Raw genomic sequence first — 23,696 nt, 5'->3', positions numbered from 1 at the left:
CATGTTTTTCCTCATATCCTTGGCCTGGCCCTCCTGAAGATCTTGTAGCTGTCCATCATGCACTGTCCCACGTGCCTCAACTTTGCAGTCACAGTGAGGTCATAGTTTTCTAAGCCTGTGCATGGACTTCTAATTCCTCTTGCTTGTTCCCTGTGCTGCATGTCTTTGTGTAGAGGCATTTGAGATGTGCTCTCAGTTGTGCTGTCTTCAAGGGGAATGTGGGACCTTGCCCATCATGCAGTCTCCTGGGTGTTTCCCCACTGCTCTTTGAACTGTGACTTCTCCCCAGGCTTTGGTCACCATCCCCAAAAGACCTAGCTTAAAGTCCTCCTCACTAGGTTGGCAAGCCTGATGGAAAAGATGCTATTCTTCTGCTTTGGCAGATGGATCTTATCACTTCCCACCTTGTTACTGAGGAGAGGAAAAGGATCAGTTCCCTTGACTTGCTGGCAACACTCAGCCTCATGCAGCCCAGGATGCCATTGACCTTCTCTGCCATGATGGCATGTTGCTGACTCATGTTCAACTTGGTATCCACCGGTTTTGTGTCATCAGCGGACTTGCTGAGGGTACACTCTGCCCTGTCATCCAGAACACTAATGATGTTGAACAGGACTGGACCCCCGGGCTACACTGCTACTAGCCTCCAACTAGACTTTGCTCCACTGATCACCGCCCTCTGGGCCCAGATGTTGAGCCAGTTTTCAACCCACCAAGTTTTTCCAACCACTGGCTCATATTACCCCTTTCTTCCCTAGATTTAAGTACCCTGTGTTGCTTACACTTTTCTCCCATGAATATACTTACACATTCTGATCAAGTCAACTCTGTCTTCTTTTTTGACGGTAAGAGACTGCTCTTAAAGGTCTGTTGCTCCGGTATCATTCTCACCAATACCTTTGAAGAAATTCACCTCAGTACTCATACACAGTTCTTCAGTATTGAATCTCCACATCTTGTTATATCTGCCTTTAAGGCTTATGTTGAATAATTTATCTACCATGACTTCTTTTCAGCTGATAATTTCTGGCATACAGTATCCTCATTCTGTAGGTTTGAACTGTAGTCTTTGTTCCCAGTGTGTCATTTTTGTTTCGCTGTACTAACATGTATTTTGTTTCGAATGAGCACAGTTTACCAAACCAATTTCCTCCTGCTTATCATTATTTGCTGTTCTGCTTTTGTCATCTGTAGATTTTATCTGAATTGATTTGTCTCTTCTACTAATAACTGATGTAAATGTTGAAGACTGAGAGTATAACGTTTTCTTTGTGATACATCACCAGAATCCCTCTGTATCCCATATTGACAAATGCTTACTTGACTGTCATCACTTTGTGTCTCGTGGACAATTGATTTTTTTGAGATGCTTCAACTTTGCACTTCTTAATCCATTTCACATGTACTTTATTAACACTGTGCAATGCTAATTCTATTGCAGTGTCCTTTGGAAGTAAATCAAACACCATTCAAGAGACTAGTTATAGTACGTCTGCCTTTATCAGCCAAAGGTGTAATCTTATGAAAAAATGAACTGTCATATTGGGTTGAGGCTGTTCTGTATGAAAACATATTGACTAATATTAATTACATTCCTGTTCTTAAATTCTTGATCGCTTAAAGTCCCTATCAGTATTTCTGTTGTTTTTCCTCAGGTTAATGTTAGACTGATGCATACCGATGATTACATGGATCATTCTGGTTTGCTTGTGTAACTATTTCAAGGAAAATTAGCATTTTGGTAGATATGTGAGTCTCAGTCTTTTTATGTAGCTTCAAGCATTGGGAAGTCTAGCAAGTAGCAGATCTTTTTAGCTGTAGTAGAACTATTTAAGTTCAAGCATTTGTCACAGGAATAAGCTGAAATTTGAAGGCCTATTAAGTATTGTATTGCTAACAACCCAAAATATAGTTCTTCATCTTTATTTGCTACTAGACTATTACTGTGCTTTTCCAAAATACAGGAAAAAGTTATAGTTCTGGTTTTTTGTGCTGTAAACAATTTTGGGTTTTTCATTACATTATTGACTTGGTTCTATATTCTTAGTTAATATTTGTCTTAATTTTTCTTATTAGTGTTCTACTTCAGAAAACTTTTGATTTATGTCAGCAGCTGTCTGCTTTCTGTCTCCATTTCTTATACATCTGTTTTACACATTCTACCAAGTTAAAATTTGCTTGTAATTTTCGTTGCCTTAAGAAAAAGGATTTTCAAGTTGATTGGAACTGTTCTTTTACCCATATAAAATATAATCAGGTCATAGTACTGGTTGCTAAGTAGTCGCAGTCTTCTACTCCAGTAACTTAATTTTCTTTATCTTGTCATAATGAAATTCAGAATTTGTTTCAGACATATAATTTTTTTTATTAAGTATTCTCTCCAGATTTTAGAAAATACTAGTTCTAGAGACTTGGGACAAAATGTACGTCAACCACAAACTCAAAGCAGCAACACCATAGCAGCAAAATTTTTCTGGCAGGAAAACAAGTAACCTGTCTGCTCTGAAGAGGTTGCAGTTGGAAAGCTCTCTTGGGCCATACTAATTTCAGTATTGCACTGTTGGCTTTAAGGGCCTTGCAGGTCTCAGTAGCAGGTAGCCTTTTAAAAAAGGAAGGATAGCGTATTTGAAGGATCACACTTTACCAGCTGCTTTTCTGCAGTTTGTTCTTCCTGAATGTGATTTACTAAATGAAAAATTTTAATGTTATGTTTAAAAACCAAAAATTCTGTGCAACACAAATGTGCTGTTTATTTTGCTTGCTGTGTCTGTCACCAGTGTATAAGCAACAGAAAACAGTCTCTTCCCCATTCTCAGATCTTTTAGTTCAATGAGTTTGTGACAGGCCTGTATTTTTGTTGACTTGGCTTTTTTTTTAATGCTTACACAGGTTCATCAATTACTTAAGGTCCATGTGGTTACTTTAGTTGGTGTCTAGAATAGTTTAGGTTGAAGAAACTCCTGGATGTCTTCTGGCCCAACCATTCCACTCAAAGCAGGTCCAACCTTGATGTTAGGTCGGGCTGTTCAGGGAGTTTCTACAACTTCTCTAAGCAAGACCACTGTGAATGCAGACAGATCAATTTTGTGCAGCCCTTTTTCCTATTCTTAACGTGACCGTGTTCATCCTAAGTAATTATGCAACCAGTTCCAGATGGACATGTCCATTTCTGTGGTAAAGGAGTAGTACTGGCTGGCTTCACATCAGTCCATTTGGAAATATTTTTAATAATCTCTTTTTATGTAATTTGTTTCTAGCCATATACCCGGGGTGGGTGGGGTTGGCTGTGTATATGCCACCTTTCAGTTTGAAGCTTGGCAACAACAGCAGCCAATTGATTGCACTGACTTGGTTCTTTTTATTTTCTTTGCTGCTGCTACTGTGGCTGCTATTACTTTAAAACCAAACAAGACTTTCTGTTATTCTCTCTGAACCCTTGTCCTTCTAATTTTTTTTTATTAGCCTCAAAGCAGTTTTTAATAAATTTTACCACGTATTACATTGGTTTACGTTTTGAAAACTTAAGTTTTAAAGTTTTAAAACATTGCCATATTTTAGGTGTTGGCTTGCCATTTTCTGTGCCAGATCTGTCAAAAGCTGAGTTATAGCTGAAATTTTAACCTAAAATGGATTAGAATTTTTTCAAGGTTAAGGAAAACATGTTGTTTCTATCTTAACCTGATTCACAACAGATCTTCTGAGATGCTGTTCCTTTCTGGCTTCACTTGGGTGCTTGAGATCAAGCAGATCAGCCTAGATTTTTGAATGCTTTCTGTTCTTCATGGCAAGTAGCAGATACGCCCAATTTATAAGCCCTTGAGAAATGTAATTATTAACAGAAAAGGCTATAAGCTCTCTCTCAAAGTTACATCTCCCTCTGATCACTCTTGTCATGATCTCCGGTCTGCGTCTGGACAGTGCCATGTATGGAGATTTTCCCTCAAAAGATGTGTGTTATTAACATGGAGATTGATATGGCATTGGGTGCCAAACGCTGCTGAAGAAATCAGTCTCTCCTAAATGAGCGAAGAACTATGCTGTCTGACTGTAGAGTGGGGAAGGTAAAATTAAGTCAAGGCTGGGGAGAGGCAGAACAAGAGCACTCTTTTCAAAAAGAATGGGCAAATCTAAGGGAACGTTTTAGACCGAAGAGGACTGCAGGAAAGAGTTGTGGGCAGTTGTTGAAAGTAGTTGCAGAAATGGTTGGGCAACTGAGGGGAGGTTAAGAAGGAAGCCTGACCACCTCAGAACACTTACCAAAAGGTTTTTTAAGACTTTTGAGTATCTTGCTTGTTTTTTGAGACTTTTGAGTGTCTTGTTTGATGCTCAGTTTAATTAAATAACAGTAGCAGGAAGAAAATGGAGTTATTTAAGGTGCAGTTAAGTAGGGCAGTATATGTTTGATATGCTACATATGCTACATATATATTTTAATTATTCCAAATCAAAGTGTTATAAAGCCAGAAGTTGCAGCTGAAGTGTACACATCTTGATATATGAACGTGCCTAGTGAGGTCCACCAAGCAACTACATTTATGCACAATAGTGGTCATCTGAGGAGGGAGAATCTGATGTAATGTAAATCAGTTTAATTGAAGCCCACAGGCATGAAAGTTCTTGAATTATAATCACTTGCTTATCACATGATATTGCAGTAAAGCAGTGTTAAAGTTGTTCAGGTGACCTTGCCATACCTGAAATGCAGGTGCTATGGCTTTGAAGTCTTTAACATTTGGCTATGAGGAAGAGTAAGTATTTTGTCCTTCCTTCCTCTTGTCTTTTGGTTGTCTTTTGTCATCCTATGAAAATCCATCTAGATTTGGTGATTTTACAAATCTTTGAGAAAATTTTTTGGTATGGAGCAGGAGCTTGGCATGATTAAAAAAAATAAACCAAACGCAAACCAAGTGTGATTGCAAGAATTGAATATAGATGAGTGAAGAGACTAGAACTGGCACATGAGGCTGGAGCTGGACCTGGATGGATGTAGAAGAAACTAAAAGCCAAGAAACTGAATTGAGTGGAATTGGCTGAATCAGAATATTCAAATGGGTTATCTGCTGGATAAGCATCTGTCTGGGCAGGTAGGCTTGAAATAGCGTGAGGAGGCAGGCATGGATGAAGATCGCCTGTGAAAATTTGGACAAGAAAATCAAGCAATTATATTTGAATGTGATTGGTTTAATAAAAAAAAGAAAAATATGAGAAATTTCCTAAGTCTTTGCCTGCCTCTGCTATTGACAAATAGTGGGGAAAATGTGTAGTTTGCAGAGAAGGTGGAAATCCGCTATTACTGTGAGTTATTCTGTTTATTTCAAGCAGCAAAATCTGTGTATTCTTTTAAACAGTATTTTGAAGAAGAATGGGCAGAAATATGGAAATTATTATTTGTTTTAAAACAGAAGATGGATCCTGATACTGCAGAGTTGGACATTTAAAAGTTGAAAAAAATCCTAGAATGAATACTGCTTACTTAAGTTTAATCCAGGTCATTTATGTATGATGTTATCCCATTCAATCTTTTTTTCAGTATATTGCAGCCTACAGGTTGGACAGCACTCATTAGATGAGCAGCTAGTCTGTATTTGCTTCTCTCCATTGCTTAGTGGATGCCCTTTACCAAGTGCACTCTCTGAAACTTTGCCTAGAATTATTTATTTTTCTCGTGGAGTTTTCTGTGGCATACTTCACTGTAGGATCAGGTGGGTATTAAAGAATACATTTACAAAAGCTGTGTAAAGCAAGTGGACAATTTATTATTTTTATTTCTCAGAGAAATGAGGCATAAGAGAATGAACATCAAACGTGTCCGTAAGTTTGGGTGCCTGATTTGTGAAGCAAAGGACCCGAGCGTGTAGTATTGTGTAACTGCCCAAAGCGCAGCTTTCAGGTTACAGTTGGATCTACTCAAACTTCAGCCATGTAGATCTTCAAATGTCAATGAAAACAGGCTGATTCCTCAGAGGATTGTTACTTATGAGTCCTTTCAGTAAACTGGAAGTGACTTGTCCAGTAGCATGGCGAATCTGTGTAGCAGAGGCAGTAGTGCATTTTGGCTCCCTGGGGCTGGATTCAGTTGCCTTTAGCACTTTGTTTTAATTTCTTTCACTTTACTACATACTCTCCAGGGTTCACAGTATGTAGGGATGTAGCAGTAGTCTTGCTCGCTTTGCAAGCCTGTTTTATCCTAATGGCAATCCAATCCTTTAATGAGAATTGAAATACAGATGTGGTCCTTTAACTGTAAATTGAAACATGATTCGTATGTACAGGGAACTGAAATGAGGATTACACTGGCTTCTGATTGCATGCTTCTTGCAGCTTAATGTATTTTTCATATACTCTGTATGTGAACATCCGTTGCTAAAGGATGCCATTGCATTTTATAGGAACCATATGCATACATCTGATGACAGAATGTGGCCTATATAGAGACATAACTTGTCTTTTTTAATGTTATCATGAAAATTAAGGTCTCAACCAGTCAGTTAAGTCAGTTCACCGTGGCACAATAAATGTTTCAGCACGGAACTCATGCTCCAGTAATATATAGCAAATTTATTGTGAAGTCAATTAGTAACATGTATTAGACTGTTTTCAGTAGTTTTTTTCTTAAGCAAAATTATTTATTTATATTTGTAACATATTTCTGAAATAATTGGTTTTAATGTGGTTTCTTGAAGTCTTAATAGAAGCCTATACTGTAACAATGTTCCTTAGAATTATAAAGAAAACAAGTTAAGTTAAAAATTATTAGTTTATTAAGTATATAATACTATTGATAGACAAATGTTTTAATACAGTAGGTATTCTGTTAGAAACGACCCAATCTGATAATTGTGGGAGAATTTTTTTTTTTTAAGCAGTTGCTTCCTGTCTCATTTTAGATTTTATTCATTACTTGACCTAAGCTTTCATGTCTCACTAATGCTGCCAGCGAGAGAACTTGAGCACTAAATAGTTTACTTAATTATCTGGTGTACAACAGCTGCTAATATTTAAAAAAGAAAACACTGAACTTAAAAAAATGCCATCTCATCTTTAGGTCTGCTGTGGACAAAAAAAGCAAAGGCAGATGACTGTAGCTACCCTGTCTGCTTGGCACTGTCTTCCTCCTCCTCTCTCTCTCTCTCACTTTCAGTTTTCAGTGTAATGAAGAGCAAGAGAACAATATTCTGTAATTAAGGATTCCATTAAGTTGAAGAAAAGAGCAAATGGAGTTGTTTGTTCTCCTAGCTGAAAAAATTTGTCTGGGGTGGGGGTTAGTGGTAGTAGTGTAGAAAGAGAGAGAGGTGGGTGGAGAGACTAAGTCAGGGCTGTTTGTTGAATATACTGTTAAGGACTGTTACCATCCTAATTAATCAAGTTAGAAATTACAGCTGTAGTCGGTTTCCCCCCAATTCTTGTTATCAATTTTCTTCTCTTTTGAGACAAAGCAAATATAAATTTTGTGTTCATTTGTCATTCGTTCTTTGACTTCAGCATCTCTGAAAATAACAATGTAGCACAAAAGACCAGTATTTACCTAGTTGTAATGTGGGTTGCCATGGTGTTTTGCAAATTATTGCAATTATGTTCACCATGCGAGTCGCCCTTGGTAACTGGCGAAAAAACTGATAATCCTGTTTTGAACAAAAGGTCAAATTGCTGAATAGAAAGTCTTGATTAACTAAAAGATGTACAAAGTGGAATTATTTCCTACCATTCAGAAATAGTTCTTGATCGGGTTTGGGGGAGGGGGTGAGTAAGTACATCTGATTACTGAAGTACAAAGCATTGAAAGGATGTTGTCTTGAGCCTTTCATGTAGTCTTAATGGTGGCTTTTTTGTCAAATTTACCCATTTGCAGCATTGAAAGAGGCAGCTGCATTTAAGCTTGAGAGATGGTGCTTTTTCAAGAGTTCAGTGCATGGGAAGTTCTCAGCAGTATCTGCAGTTTACTATTAGACCTTCAGCTATTAAAACTGATGTGCTGCATTTGAGCCCATAGCTCTTGGTGCTTGTAAAACCCTCTGACTGATGATCTAATAAAGTGCTCTTACCGGACAATCTCTGATCAGATAGTTCAGAAAAAAAATAAAAAAGATAACCACAGCTCTGAAAAGGATGGGGGTAGGAACACATGACTATAGTGAAAAGTTTGCTTTTGTAATCTGCAGTGGAAATATTAGTAAATAGGACTTTATTTTCACTTTAATTACTTTAAAGGACCAACGTATTGCTCCAGAAATAATTTTTAGTTACATTTACAAAAGTAAAAATTAATCTAAAAAGTTTAAAAGTTCTTTGTAATCACCAGTCCTCAACAATTACATACAAATATATCAAGGGAATGGTCCTCTTCCCGTTGTCATATTCAAAACACTGTGATGGATTTCCTGCAGTTTAATGCTGTGAATTTCCTTTCTTCTTTCCTATTTTTTCCTGGAGGGGGCAATGGGGGAGGAGTGGGGTGTGAGGGAAGAGGTGCAGAGGATTAAGGGGTTTTCCTTTTTAATTATTCTGCTTTTTGTTTTTAAAGAGCTACCTGGAAATTAATTCTTAAAACTTTGGAGAGCCTGTGTGAGAGCAGCATGAAAGCAAAGTAAACCTGAACAAGTTTGTGGGTTTACATTCTGCATCACCTAGCAACCTCCCGACTCAGCCAGTTCTCTTGTCTGCCCCCAGTCCTATTTACAGACCATTCAGACTGCTCTTCGAAACCATGAAAGATATTCAGTTTCATTAGTGCCATTCTCAAGGAGAAAATAATTAAACTTAAATGAACAAACACTGCTTAGTGATGCTTTAAACTTTTCTAGTTTAAGGTGACCAGACCGTTGAGACCCCTTTCTCTGCCATTGCCTTTCACTCCATTAAACACCTCTAAACTTACATATCTATGTATGTATGTGCATAATAATTTTTAAAGTTTTCGGAACTGTAGTAATTTCTTCGGTATTTAGAGATGTTCATAACCATATTGCAAAGATAAATGTTTCACATAAACAATACTTTTGTCTCTTTACCAACTTGAAATGTGTACTTGAGTTGACAAACTTTACTGTTATTGCCATATACATGAGTAAAATCTCTGTGTGTTCTGTGTTACATATAATGTCATATTGAACTTCCTGTGACAGAGGAAGAAATTCAAGGACTGTACAAATGTTTGAGGGAAGAGGGCAGAATTGTGGAAGAAGGGGGTGAGGAGTAGAGTGTTTTTAGCTTTCTAACCAAAGCAGAGGCACAGATGTTAAGAAATCTTGAGTTCTGTACTGTTTGTGTGTTGCCAGATTCTTTAACAAGCAATACATCGATGGCCTGTATGAGCTCTTTGTGCTTTGCTGACAGCTGACAGACAAAGCAAATTTTTTTCTGAAGCAAGGTACTGTACTTAATTGTGACCTATTATAGCCTAAGAATGTGGCTAGCTTTGAGCTGTATGAATGGGGAGAATATTTTGCAGAATGGACTTGAATATCCTTCTAGAGGTTTTAGTCCTCCATACAAAAATACATAAAACATCTTTCACTGATCTTTTCTCAATGTAATTTTCCATATGTGGTCATTTTAAGTTTGCCTTCTCCCAGTTTCTTGCTTGAAATCCAGTTTAGCTGTTGTCTTAAGTAAAATAAAATTGTTGATAATTGCTGGTTCTCTTTGTGAGCAGTATGTTAGCCTATGAACACTTGTGCTCTACTTTTTAGTATTTTTGGGGTGCATATTTTGGTGCCTAGAAACTTATTTTACTGAAGATAAGACAACCAACGTATTGGCTTTGATGTGAAGTAAAGCAGAACATACTTGCTAATTTAGTTTATAATGCACAACTGTTAAGGTTGGAATTTGTCCACTTGTGGTGCTATTACATGTGTTTAAATGAGGGCTGCTGTTTGCATCAAACCTATCATAAGGGTTTGGAGTGCTCTATTATCCTTTCAGCAGGCTGATGACAGAGCCTGGTCTTTGCACAAATGAGATCAATAAGTTTCAAATAACTTGTAAGAAATGACATATGACTGTACATTTAAAGATGTCTTACTTTTTTTAAAAAATCAATTCTTAATAACATGTAAAACTCTTACATTGACCTACAAGATACTTTTCACTTCTGTCTTGTTTGATAATTTTGTTTAAAGCATTTTTTATGTTAGCTTAAGAATTTGGGATCTTTTGGCGGGGGGGGTAGGGTGCATTTCTTGCTTCTTCTGTTATCTCCTGCCTTCCTCCCTGGCGCCCCCCCCCACCAACTTTTAATGGTCAAACTCATATGACAGATACTGCTGAGAGTAATATTTTCTAGAGATTAATGAAGTTTACTTTCAGCTTTGGGTGGTTTCTTTCAATTATTTTTTTTCAGTTATGGATTAGAGAAGCAATTCAAGTTCTATTATTTTGGAGTATCCAAATCACAAAATAACATTCCTGAAAATCTACAACCTTTCATTTTTAGTAGCCTAGAAATAGGCATATGATATATGATACTAAAAAGTATGCTTATGGGACAGAATCTTGTTGTAGGCTAAATCCTCTCAAGTTTATGTCAATTTTCCGTAATATCCAAAGGGAACTAGATTTGGGTCTTTGGGCATTTTGGATCAGAGCAGTTGGGTGCGAAAGGTGAGCTTCATTTTTTGTAATGGCTGCCTGGAACTCACATCAGTGCTTCTGTCCTTCTGGTATCATTGGCTTTTTCAAGATAGAAGGATACTGTGCTCTTCTGAGAACTCAGGTAGTATTTATTTCCTCCCTTATGCTTACTTTAAGGTAGCAAGTTAGTGTAGCTACATCACCGCCAATTACAGTTTGTCTAGGTGCTTTGGACCTTCACAGTCTGGCCCTTCAATGGTGTGGTTCCTGTTGACTCCATTTGCCTTTGGTTCAGTTTGGGCTGGCAGCTTTCCGGTCGAGAACTGAGACAACAGATACTACAAGTGTCTCTGAGGACAATAATTACTTTGGAGAGGGTATCCTTCTCTTTTACCAGCAATACTGTCTCATTGGATGGTAAAGTGATTGTTTGCCTTCTGCTAGGAAGTTGTTGGCTAAGGTGCTTCAATTTGATAACATCCCTTAATGTGATTCCTGCCATAATAATACTGGATATATAACCAACCATCTTCAGAATCTCTACTGCTTTCAAGTAGTACACTTTCAAAAGCAATTCGTATCTCCTTGTTACTATTCTTTGGCAGTTTTGTGTTTTTCCTGAAAGATCACGTTTATCCATTAATCAGCTTGGATAATGCTGAATTCAAAAGGCACAGAATGAACCATCCAGGAAAGGAAATTCCTTTCTTTATGAGAGTTTTTATCCTCTCCATGCCATAGCTGAATTCTGATCAGTTATATAGGCCAAAACTCAAGGAGCTCTGAAAATAAGGAAGTGCTTCGAAAAGAAATTGAAATCATATCTTCAACTTCCGTTGAAGTGAGGCAGCATGAAATGGAGTGTGAAATGCCATGGTCCCTGTTTACTTTTTCCCTAAACTGGATGATCAGGTAGCATCAGACTAAAAATGCTCATACTGGGAAATGTAATCTTTCTGGATGAGGAACTAGCTACAGTATTTATTGTATAGAAAAAGAAATATGAATGTGAAGTCAGTGACCAAGAGTGAGTTTCTTATTTTTCACTTGTGATCTGAATAGTCATACACCGCACTGGATCTATGATCAGGTCTCTTAATGCGCTGTAGTTAGCTTTATTTATAAATTTCAGGAACAGTCAATTTCAGTCATTGATACTATAATAGTTACTAAAGCTATTTGCATCGCTTCTTGGAATTTAAAGCCAAATGTCCACAACACCTAACAAAGTACCAGAGAACATGGAATAAGCATTCCCTGGTAAGAGATTTAAGCTGTAGAATAAATTTATAAAGGAATTAATGCAAACCGAAAGTACTTCACCATTCTAAGCATATGCTGCAGTATCTTTCCTTTCAGCTAGAAGAAGCTTGGTAGTATGTTTAACATGGTACTTATCGCACTTAAAATAAAAAGACAAAAGCTCTGGTCAGCCAGCATCAATAATAGACTCATGACCCAGCTCCTTGTATGAAATAATTTATTTCAAGAGTCTGTGAAAATATCAAAGGAATTTATTATTGGGAGATGATTAAATGTCACAGTGAGGACAGCAGTATAAAGCCTTAAAACAAAGATCATCTTAGAGGATGTTTTTATTTTTTAGATTTGAGTGTAAATATTTTAGAAAACTTAGTTTTAAGAGATTTTTTACTTAAAAGTTTCAGTTATGGCTGGCAGTTCAAGAGAACTTGCACACAGTCTTCATTTTTGAATTCTTTTACATTGTTAAATTCTAGGATGAAATTCAGACATATGTTTTCCCTAGCAAGGTGTCTCTTGAACCTGACAGAAGGGCTTCTGACTTAGTACAGTTTCATCTTGTAGTAACATGTTAAAGAAGTGGGGAAAGCTTTTCCAGTAATGTCTTGTTAAAATTTTGACAGAGTGGAAAAGAAGGTTGGAATAGCTAGTATATAGAATCATTTAGGTTGGGAACAACCTTTAAGATTGAGTCCAACCATTAACGTAGCACTGCCAAGTCCACCACTAAACCATGTCCTAAGCACCACATCTACATGTCTTTTAAATACCTCCAGGGATGATGACTCAAGCACTTCCCTGGGCAGCTTCTTCTTAGTGCTTCACAAGTTTTTTCCCAATACCCGATCTAAACCTCCCCTGGTGCAACTTGATGCTGTTTCCTTTTGTCCTATCACTTGTTACTTGGGAGAAGAGACCAACATCCACCTTGCTACAACTACTTGAAAAGGAGGTTGTAGAGAGCAGTAAGATCTTCCTTGCACCTCCTTTTCTCCAGGCTAAACAACCCCAGTTCCCTCAGCCTCTCCTCATAAGATTTGTGCTCCAGACCCTTCACCAGCTTTGTTGCTCTTTTTGGACAATATCAGTAACAATATCTGTCCATATACTACTTTGAGATCTAAATATGTCTGGACTCACTGAAGAGGCTTTGCAGGTCCCCTAGATTTCCTTCAAACATAAAGTGAGATCCTTCTAATGGCCTAAAAGATCCATCTTTTTATTAGTGCTTGATATCTGGTGTGCTTGTGGAATATCAAGCCTTGCAGGATCATGAAAAAGCTGATGACCCAGAATTCTGCATCACTGATTGTTTCTGACTCCATCACTCTGTTTTTTAGGGTTGGTTTGCATGATTCCTGTCAATGGAGTGTGCCTGCTCATTCCTTATCAAGGAGATCATCACTGATAGGAAAAATATCAAAATAGATAAGATGCTCCACCTGTGAAGCTACAGGTCCACCTTCTATTTCCAGAGCTAACTTCCAGTAGTAGTCTTTTATAGAGCTGAATAAGGTCTGTTTCCTCAGAGAATTTGGCAGTTACATGATTTTATAAAAGCTTCATTTCTGGTGATGATCATTTTGCTAGGGAGTAAGGAAGGAAGCCTGATGGCTAATTTTCCATATATGATGCTCTTCTGTGACAGGATATTCTTTTTGGTTTCCCTCAAATTTCTTTCTGACGAGATTATCTCCAAATTTCACCTTGATAAGGAATTTACTTGTCTTTTCTTTCCCCTGCCCAAACAAGATGAGTGACCAAGAAGTAGGTGTTTAGACATCATGAGGTGTTCCTTTCATAGGTTGATCCAGTCTTTTCCAAGTTCAGATGGTTCAGTCTCCAGGTTATTTGCATTAGTAGCTGCAAGTTCCAAAGGAATGGACTTCTCTGTTCAAGCTGTGTAGGAGATGCATGGACTAGACTGAATCAGGTATTTTCAGGTATCATCTGTGTGGAGCCCTCATGATCAAAGCGTTCTCCATGGAGTCTGTTTTGCTTGTCTCACTGATAAATTACTCCATCCATAAGCTTAATCAAGCAACTATCTGGTGTATCATTGTACTTGCTCTGGAAGGACAATCAAAATGAAGCAGATAGCTGGAAGCAGCTAGAGAAAGTCCGTGAAGCAGGCAGGCACAAAAGCACCATGAAGAATTACTTTTCCTGCAGATGAGAATAGTGTGTTTCTGATTGTGCCAATCCTAGCCTTTCCTCAGAGTTCTCCATCTTGAGAAACCCTTTCAGAAATTGAATGAGTCTATACTTTTCGTGTGTCTAGCGGCGGTATAATTGGTTTATTTATCAGAGAAGTCTTCTGAGGTTTTTTCCAGGTTTTCCCCATGAAAAACTGAGATGTTGCCTGAGGAACCTGAGTTATGCTGGACTCCACATCACTACGTGGGTAAAGTTTCCCATGTGAAATCTTGTTTCACTGTTTATGGTACCATCCCTGACCTGAGGGGGTTTCTTGTTGGGATTGTAGCAGTGGCACATAGGTGTCACTCAAGTCTGTGTTGTCTACTGAAATTCCAGTGCATGACACTGGTTTTCACACTGTCATTCAGATTTTCCTTGCTGCTGAGATCTCACCAACACAGTGCAAATGCATTAGGGTGAGTCAATGTGTTACTAGAGTATTTCTTCGTTCTGAACAGGCAAAAAAGCAGGTTGAAAGTTGAAATTACTTAAAAGTGATTGGGTTTCTGGTATACAGCAGAAAAACATTCCTGAATTCACAGCAGTAGCTCATCTTTAAGTGGCTATTGATACTACTTTTGGTGTTTCAAGTGTAAAATTGTGATGTAATTCTTAAAAGATGTAGCTACTATTAATAGTGAAAACATTTGCCAAAGCATGTGAAAATGGAGGTTTTGGCTCAAGTTCTAATCCCTGAGATGTTGTATACTACTAAAGAATGTTTCTCTATGTGCTCCCCCAAACATTTACAGAAGACACAGACAGGTGGAAGAGAGAGAACATACCTGGGATACAGGACAGGTTATGGCAAGTGGAACTGGTAACTTTCGGGTCACAGAGTCAAGTCTGCTATTGCCATGACAAACTTCATAAGAAATACTTCATAAAAACATCTAGCTTTTAACATTGCAAGGGGATATCAGTACATTTGATAATGTACCCAGCCATGCAATATTGGTGGAACCTCATCCTTCAAGGATATTTAAATTCACTTCAACCAGATGTGCCCTGTTAGGTGAGGCTGTCCATAATAATGGACATTGGCAGGAAAATGGTGTTTAAAGCTTCTGGCCTTGGAATTAGTGGAAATCGTATGCTTTTGTAAGAGTAGTCTGAAAGGAGAGGTCAGTTTGAACTTCAGAGTGGCTTAATTAGTAACTCACAATGATGCCTCAATCAGAAAATTTTCATTGTGTTGTCTCTCATATTCAGCCTTCCAAAAGCTGGTTTGCTGATCAGTGACATAAACATCAAGCTTATGCTGGCTGACTAGGAAAGCATATCCAGGTTGTGTTCCTACACGCCCTTCTGGCGTGCTTTGATGATTTAAGGTGATAATTTCAGCTCTGCAGTGAGGAAGCCATGGATTTTTGGATCCAATGTGCTTGAGGTTAGGTATCCCAGCCATCTAGGAGATTGGACATCATCCACCAAGATCCCACTTTCAAAAATCTATGTTAAGATTGTCTTCAATGAAGAGTAAGATTGTAGAGAAGCAAGCACTAATTACATTTTAAATTCAACTCTAAAATGACTGATAGTGACCTCTGAATAATTTTCAGTGCTTGCAGCTTTCTTCTTTTTACTACCACATTTTTTCATACCATGTGAACTTTTAAAGCATTGTATTCCCTCAGCATCCAGACTGTCTGAAGGCAGGAACTAGATACTGAACTGGTGTCATAGAGCAGCACATCCAGTCCTCTACTGTAGCACGCAACCAAGTTACATTGTGAAATGTGATTTTTAAAAACGATTGAGATAAAGCTCAATAAACGTACATTGTTGACTTCTGCAACGTCTGTTTGAAAGGCTGTTCCAAAACCACTTGCCTCTGTATTTTGGGGTAATATTTATAATGCTTGTTGATCACTAGAGTGTGAGAGGCTAATTCTCAAGAACAGACTTACAAAGAAAGAAAATTACTTTTGACTTGCAAATTTCTCCCCATTAGCTACAGTGTGTGGACATCGTACTCTTCAAGGATTTTCTTTTATATTATGCATTTCCTTCAGGGTGGGGTTTTTTGCATACATTTTTTATATTTTAAAAGGAACTAAGCATTTGTAGATGGAATGTTTGGAAATGCTAGTTGCTTTTTTCTTTCCCTGTCAGCTTGTATTTCATTTCCCATAGTGTTGCAGATACCAAGTAGAACAAAACTGGAGGTTTCCTATTATGATTTTGTTTGATCTATTGCAAATTAATTTACAGACTCAGTGATAGCAGCTGGGAAATAAAGGGTTGGTTTTGTTTGGTCAGTGAAGACAACAGGCATGGATCAAATAAGGGTTAACAGTAATGCACTTGAACAAACTGAATCAGAACATAATGCATGTATTGAATTTGATTTCAACATGCATGTCAGTGGAAAAGTTTTTTGTTTAAAACGAATTAAGGCTATGGCTTAATTATTGAAGCAAAACAAGAGACATAAAGGGCTACATGTTTCTGATACTGTTTTTTTTCAAAAATAGCTCCCTTCACACAGTTATCTACATGTTTAATTTCCATGCATAATAGCAACAGTTATTGTTGTCATTTGTTAAGAGAGATTAACAGATAGTAAGTACAAACAAACGCAAATAAGGCCTGAATAGAGAGGTGATAAAGAAGAAAAGGCTTCTTCAGTGTTAATTATAACTGGTAGAAAGTCTATACAAATGACATTAACTGTTTTCTATATGAATTGAAGGGACATTTAGTTAGTTAGTATCTACGTAACACGTTTGGGTTTTTTATTGTAGACAACAACTTAGAACTTAATTTTTAAAATATAGTTTATTGAGAAATTTACTGTTCAGTGAAAGTTATATGTTTTGATCACTATTTTTCTTAGTATTGAAAACAATTCTCAATAGTAAGCTGTTGAGTTCAAATGCTTATTTTTATCCTAAGCTATTGTTTTTAGTTTAAGCATGGGTTTTCAATCTTTTTTTTCACCTGTATTTTATGACCAGCAAAGCTTCCAGCAGTTTCTTCAACAGTGACTGCATTAGACAAAACAACTGCATTAAGAAACTTGCTTCAAATGTCATTATTCAATGGTAGTTTGGGTGGGCCATCTATGTGTTCCCTTATAACACAATATAAGCAGTACCTTGCAAGTGTAGTAGTTCTTTGTTTCTTAATTGTTAGTTAAAAATGCCAATAGGTGGCAGAAAACACACTGTTACTTTCCATCATCCATATTTTCATGGTTGTCTATTTTTGAGTATTCTGCTCAGCTGAAGTTGGGATGCTGCTCCCGTTCCAGACTTTGTTTTTTCAGTTGGACTTGCATTCCCTAACAAAATACCTTACTATCTGGCAGTTCCCATGCTTTGTTTTTCTAGTATAATAAATTGTTTTAAAGTTCAAATGTAGTAATTTAATATGTTTTGGGTCATGAGTGTTCTCTTTGTGCATGCAGTTTTTTCATAGTTACAGCTGAAACAATTAGGCTCTTAAACAGGAGGTTTTTGGAATAGGTGAGGACACCCTCCGCACCCCCTTGCCTGGCTGTGCATATTAAGGCCATGTTTGTGTCAGACTGTTACTGGATGTTTCATAGGAAGATAGAGATGCCACATAAGAAGCAAATATGGCATAAACAGCTTTCCACACAGAACATAGCTTTTGTCTCTTAAGAGTTAACTTAACGGAAGATCTGTTATAATTCATTATCCTTTCCAGAAATGTTATTGTATTTTCCCTCATAGTGGCTCTGATGATATTCTCGGTACTCACATAAGTGAGTGCCTGAAGATCTCAATTCCTTCCTTGACTAGCTTTTTTTGGTAATAAGTTATTCCATGTCTTTTAAAATTGAATTATTAAAAAAATGTGAGGCAACTGATTAACACCTTCCTCTTTTAGAAATAAATCTTATGTCCATATGCAAAACCAAAGCTAAGGACTAGCTTTTTGACTTGAGGGTCATTTGTGTCTGCTGCCTCCAGCAGACACTGGTCAGGTGTCTATCTTAGGTCAGGTCCTAAATTAGGACTTTTCATGGTGAAGCATCTGCTGATAAAGTAGCTCAGTCTTGTTAAGCAGCATCTATCTTTCAAAAGTCACTTGTGAAATATTTATCATAAATAATCTCTATGTGACAAGGAGAGTGGTGCTAGAACTGCTAGGGCAGCAGTTGTGCCACAGACCAAAATTAAATCCACAGAAGATTTCTGATTCTTGGAACTTTCTCACTGTGCAGTATGAAATGTGTAATGATTTACACTGTTAAAATACGTAATGATAAAATGCAAACACAGTGATCAAATACACTGATCACACTGTTTCCAAAAAGCTTGCTCTGACATTAGGTGTACCCTTATTTTATTGAGAGGCCTAGAACAGAGTTTGCTGTATCCTAAAATCTGTTAAGTGAGTTGCTTTTTGCAGTTGCTTTTTTCATTCCCAATTTACTATAAATGGATCACGCGGTGAATAGTTTAGACCTAGGTATCAGGCTTTTAGATATCCACAGCTGAATGAAATGAACCCTAACTGGATATCATAATGGACTCTTGCCATTTCTGCTTTACGGACTTGAGCACACATCTTGGGTGGTGTTATATACCTTGCTGTTGGTGTAAAGTTCCTCACAAAGTTTTTCTGGTCTCCTCGCATGGGCATAAAAGCTCCTCTCTGCAAGAGCAACAGGAGTGTTTTGATGGGCTTGGCACCCAGTGGGATAATATTGAGTATATGACATGGCTGGGGAAATGGTGAAAGAAGAGACATCTCTGGAATAAATGAAGCTTTTTGGAAAGTATTTGAGGTTTCATCTTAAAAAAGCAAACAAACCACACAACTGAACAAAAAAATGAGTCAGACTTCTAGCACTTCTGAAAAGATTGTAGAAGAATATGTTTTAATTTGAAGAAAGGGATAAAGCTGAAAAACATGAAAGAACAGAGTGTTCAGGTTACCTGATCCTTTAGAGGACAAGCTGCAAAAACAAACAAACAAATCTCTGCATACTCCAGTAAATGATAGGGGAGAAAAAAAACCAAAGACTTCTTTTAGAAGTAGACATGGTAAGTCCCATTTGAACAAGGTTTTGGAAAATGAAAAACTAAAGTTTATGTATTCCTCCACACAAGTTCCAAAGCATTAGAACTAAAGTAACTGAATCATCTAACTTTAGACTACACTACTGACATAATAATACTGAATCAGGATGCTGGATTACTGAGGTACAAAATACAGATTCAGTTTTGGCCATGCCAGTGAAGAAGAAAAAAAAAAACCTGAGAGTCATGTCTTGTTAAGAAATCTGCTTTGCCAGCAAACCAGAATTTCCAGGAAATGAAAGCCAGGAAAGGTATATAGTTGCAAACTTTTGTTCTTGACTTCCCAACAAAGATCGTGATCGTGACAGTACTGGAAACTGGAAGGGTAGGAAATATGATAATAATTGGAAACCTGAGTTGCCGTTGTGGAGATTAGGTATAAGTCATTGCCAGAGCATGGTGTTGAGTCAGCTTGTTAAAGAGAAGGGAAGCAAGCAACTTTTTGAGTTGTCCTCTGTTTTGTAATACTTCTATCAAAGTACCAGGAATCCTGGGTATAGTTAGATTCAACTTCTTTGCAGGAGCAACAGAAACAAATTTTGGAAATAAAGGCAAAAATAAGCAGTCACTGTTCCCAGCAGAGACATCAACACCTGATAATCTGAAATGCAGACTTTGACAGGGATAAGTTGCACAGGAGAGGTAAAAGCAGGAGCTGTTTGAGAAGAGTTGCAGAAAGACCTTGTGATACCAAGTTGACTTGTCAGTTAATAATGGAAGACTAAATCCTCTGCCAAGTAATGTTAAGTGATGTAGATGCTAAAAACCCAATCTTAATTTTGCATATAATGTGTGTATTGACTACTGAAGAATAAAATTCTAATTCTTGGATAATAATGAATATCTTTCTGGAAATGACTGCTCAGTGCTCAGATGCTCGGTAGTGCTCCAGGCAAACAGAACTTCAAGAAAGAAAGGAGCAGAGAACAAGATGGTAAATACCATCTTATTTCTCTATAAATTTGTGTTCATCTACTATCCTGAATACAGTGTGCAATACTAGTTTAGTCTCTCTCTCCATTTGTCCCATTTTCCCTCACCCCCTCATTTCAAAAAGGATGTGGAAGAGATTCAGAGAAGGGCAACAAAGATGTGGAATAGTTTCCATGCAAGGAACAACTAAGTAAATTAGGACTGTGGTTTGGAAAAGAGTTTGATTGCAAGTGATGTGATAGAGGTCTATAAAATCATGAGTGGCATGGATAAGGTGAATGCAGAATGATTATTCCTAGTCTCTTCTGACACAAGAACTAGAAGGCATTAAAAAAGAGAATCCTTTTCTTTTTGGTGTGTTCAAGAAAAGTAAGATACTTTTTCCTACAGTGTATAGTTGTTCTACAGGAAATTGTAGATGCTAAAAGTTTACATTGGTTCGAAAAGCACTTGAAGTTCGTTGGGATGGGGCTAGTAATGCATCCATCGCCACTAAATATAGACTCATACAGGAAGTCATTGAGCCATTTCCAACAGCTGTGAAAATCTGGAAAAATTTTCCTTTGTGCTTTTTCTTATGCTATTCTTTAGGTATCTGCTATTGGTGGATTTTAGAGATGAGGTGTGGCACTGGTTTAACCTATGGTTGGACCCAATACAGAGGGTATTCCATCTTTACCAATGCCAGCTTTCATCCTCTGAAGAGAAGCCTTCTGCATTGTCTCCCTGAGCTGCCATAGAGCAAGCTGGCTCAGATTTTCCTCAGCAAAAAGTCAGTTTTTCCTAAATGAGTCCATTTACACTGAAGTCTCAGTAGCTTCCTATAAAAAAATTTATAGAAAAGAAAGCTTCTGGCTGCCATTCAGAAAACATAAAAGTTAAAACTGTTTTTCCCCTCTAAAGCGCAAGCAAGGAAATGGCACTTTACTTGAGAATTTAACTTGTTATATGTCTCTGTGGTGTCTTGCTGGCTTCTACATAGTTGTATAAAATAATTCTGTTATGTATTAATACTGTCTGAACTGGAGAAGAGCAGAGGTTTCAGTATCTTTCAAGGAAGGGATGAGTGCAGTGTGCAGAATGTGGGATTTTGAAGCAAGAAGACTTCAAAATCCACCAATTGATTGTGTTACCTTAGACAAGGACCTTCACCTCTCTATACCTGATTTTTGGATCTTAGCAGCACATACTATAGTATCAGCTTCACAAAGGATGTTAAAGTTGGGATTTTTTTCTTCCTTGAGTATGATTCATTGTTTAGAAGGGGTAAAAAGAAGCTGTAACTTGAATTTATGGTAAAAATGTCTCTTCTTCTATGTTCTCCCTTTCTGCAGGGTTGGTTAATATGTGAGGAGGCAACTTGCCAGAATCGAACCCGTAGACTTCCCCTGAGCTTTTCCCGGAGCGGCCCTGTGTGCCAGGCCTGCAGGAAGGCTGTTCTGAGACCAGAGGTGAGTGTTTTCGGACAGTAGTGGAGCAGGATTCTCATGAAGCTTGCCTCTCTCTCAACTCTGCCTTTAAAAGGTAGCAGGATTAAGCAGGAATTTTTAATTAGTTCATTAGTTTAGAGGGGACTATTTATGCTTTTCCTACTCTACATTTAAGCTGTGTCCTCATTGCTGTGAAGAGAGCATGCCATGCAGCTGCTGTGTTTGGAAATTTTCCAGCTGACGAGCATTTGGTCAGCAAACTAGAATTTGCTGGAATGTTTCTGCTAGAATACAGGTAAATTAAAATAGACAAACAAAACCAACCTTCCTAAACAAAAACAACTGCTTGCTTTTCTGCTTACTGGTTCTAACCTGACTGAATTTGGTGCTAAGATGCTGGAGGTGGGCTTTCATGCTGTCTTCTGGGGGTACTCTAAGGCGGTAAGTATTTTCAGGAGATGAGAAGTTCTGGGTTCTGCACATTTGGATTTGACTCCATGCCTGAAAAATGTAGAAGCTTTTAAACCTCCCATTGAGCTAGATGGTCTGGTTTTCCAAGGTTCAGGACTGCCTGCTTCTCTTGGATTCTGACATTAAAGGAAGCTGATTCTGTTTTGTGTTGTAAAATTCTGGCAAAGGACTTCAATTTTTTTGTTAGGAAAAAGAGAAAAAAATAGTTTAACATTTAGAAGTCTTGACATTTTACAGAATTTACATAAAATAACCAAAGAGAGAGAGAAAGATTCCATAAAGAAAATATGGCATCTTTGATTGGGGTTTGTTTCAGGTTGTAATAAGTCTTTAAATTATCCTTACTTACATAAAACTTGGAAAAATCAAGGGTTTGAGGTGGGGCTGTCAAGTGAATGCTCTGGACAACATTGCTTTATTTACCACATGAGATTTTTTTGGTCCTTCATATTCAGTACTGCAGATGTAAAAAGTCACAAAGGATAAGCGTCAGTAAAAATCAGGGGACTGAAACAGCATTTTCAGAGAAAGACTGATGAAAAGATGACCTTTTTTTGCATTAGTGGTAAATTTGTGTTGAAGAATGTAAGATCAGATAATGAACAGCATTAAAAAGTGGGTAAAAATAAGTGGAAGTTCCTAATCTCCTAACACAGGAACCAGGTGATGTCACATAAAATTAAACAGGAAGAAAAGCAAATCCATCAGAGAACAAACCTTTCATCTATGCTGTTAATCTGAAGTCTATTGCTATTAGAAATTTAAAGCCAATACCAGTGGCAAAAGAGACCAAGGCTTATATGGGGATTAGAAGTGTCCAGACTTGTTCATTATCAACAACAATTCATGAAGAAGTTCAGGTTTTGATGCAATTTCTAGCTACTAGAAAGGTGGATGAGATCTGGTAAGGAGATTACTCTGCCTTCTGCTACCTCTGCATCTATCACATTCCTCCAAAATACAGATGCATTAGCCAGCATAAGATGCTGCACTGAGTAGCAGGGTCTTTGCTCTCATTTTGTATACTAGTTGCTATTGAGCATTCCAACATTTTCATGTAGTTAGTTAGTGCTGGTTAAGAAGCACAAGTGGCCTAAATCAATGTTTTCTAGTTGCAATTTCTTGTACTATATGCGCATTATAAGAAGCTGAGCATATGTTCTATAGTTTCATATTCAAAAATCCTTAGCTTTTTTAGCTAATATAAAATTGTTCGGTGCTTGCATTTGAAGTATTCACTGTGAATAAATTCTAAGCTTTACATTTAGGGTCTTCAGCTTTTACAAGGAATCTTTGTAAAATGTGTTGGTGGTATTTTCACATTTTATACCTTTCACTGTCATTTTAACGTGCTGCATGAATCATGAAATAGCAGTAGCCATATTAATAATTGGACTGTGACAGTATTTCAGATAAATATATTAGACATTTGATAGGAGTTCTGAGTGTCTCACATGCCTTTTATGAATCCTGTGTAGAGCATGCTGTTTTATGTTTCTCATCAGTTCAGAAGAATTAACCAGCTGCACTGTAGTTTTAGAAATTGCATTTAAAAGCAGTGCCCAAATGGGTCGCTCTGTTCCAGTGTTACTGCATTACAAGTGTTTGAAGGCTTGCCTTTACACAGTGAGTGTACTGTCTGCCGGGAGGTGAGACCCAGGCAGTTGTGAAAAGTTGTAACTGGTAACTTGGTTTATTTATTGGGAGGGAAAAAAAAACAAACCACCTGTCTACACCTAGATCATGACAGCTGATAGATTAGCTTGTATAA

General features: G+C 37.5%; 1 protein-coding gene across 1 annotated transcript in view; it reads left to right on the top strand.

Moving 5' to 3' along the window:
- LOC104626463 (DNA polymerase alpha catalytic subunit-like) overlaps positions 1-23,696 on the top strand; it is a 112,907-nt gene that overhangs the window by 24,354 nt on the left and 64,857 nt on the right. The window contains exon 4 of the mRNA XM_010294394.1: positions 21,359-21,475. Coding sequence (XP_010292696.1) covers positions 21,359-21,475 — 117 coding nt within the window. The remainder of the gene's footprint in view (positions 1-21,358; positions 21,476-23,696) is intronic.

Source organism: Phaethon lepturus, unplaced genomic scaffold, assembly GCF_000687285.1.
Source record: "Phaethon lepturus isolate BGI_N335 unplaced genomic scaffold, ASM68728v1 scaffold11009, whole genome shotgun sequence".
In the NCBI taxonomy this organism is placed as follows: domain Eukaryota; kingdom Metazoa; phylum Chordata; class Aves; order Phaethontiformes; family Phaethontidae; genus Phaethon; species Phaethon lepturus.
The sequence above is the reverse complement of the archived record's forward strand: the minus strand, read 5'-3'. Positions and strand labels throughout refer to the sequence as shown.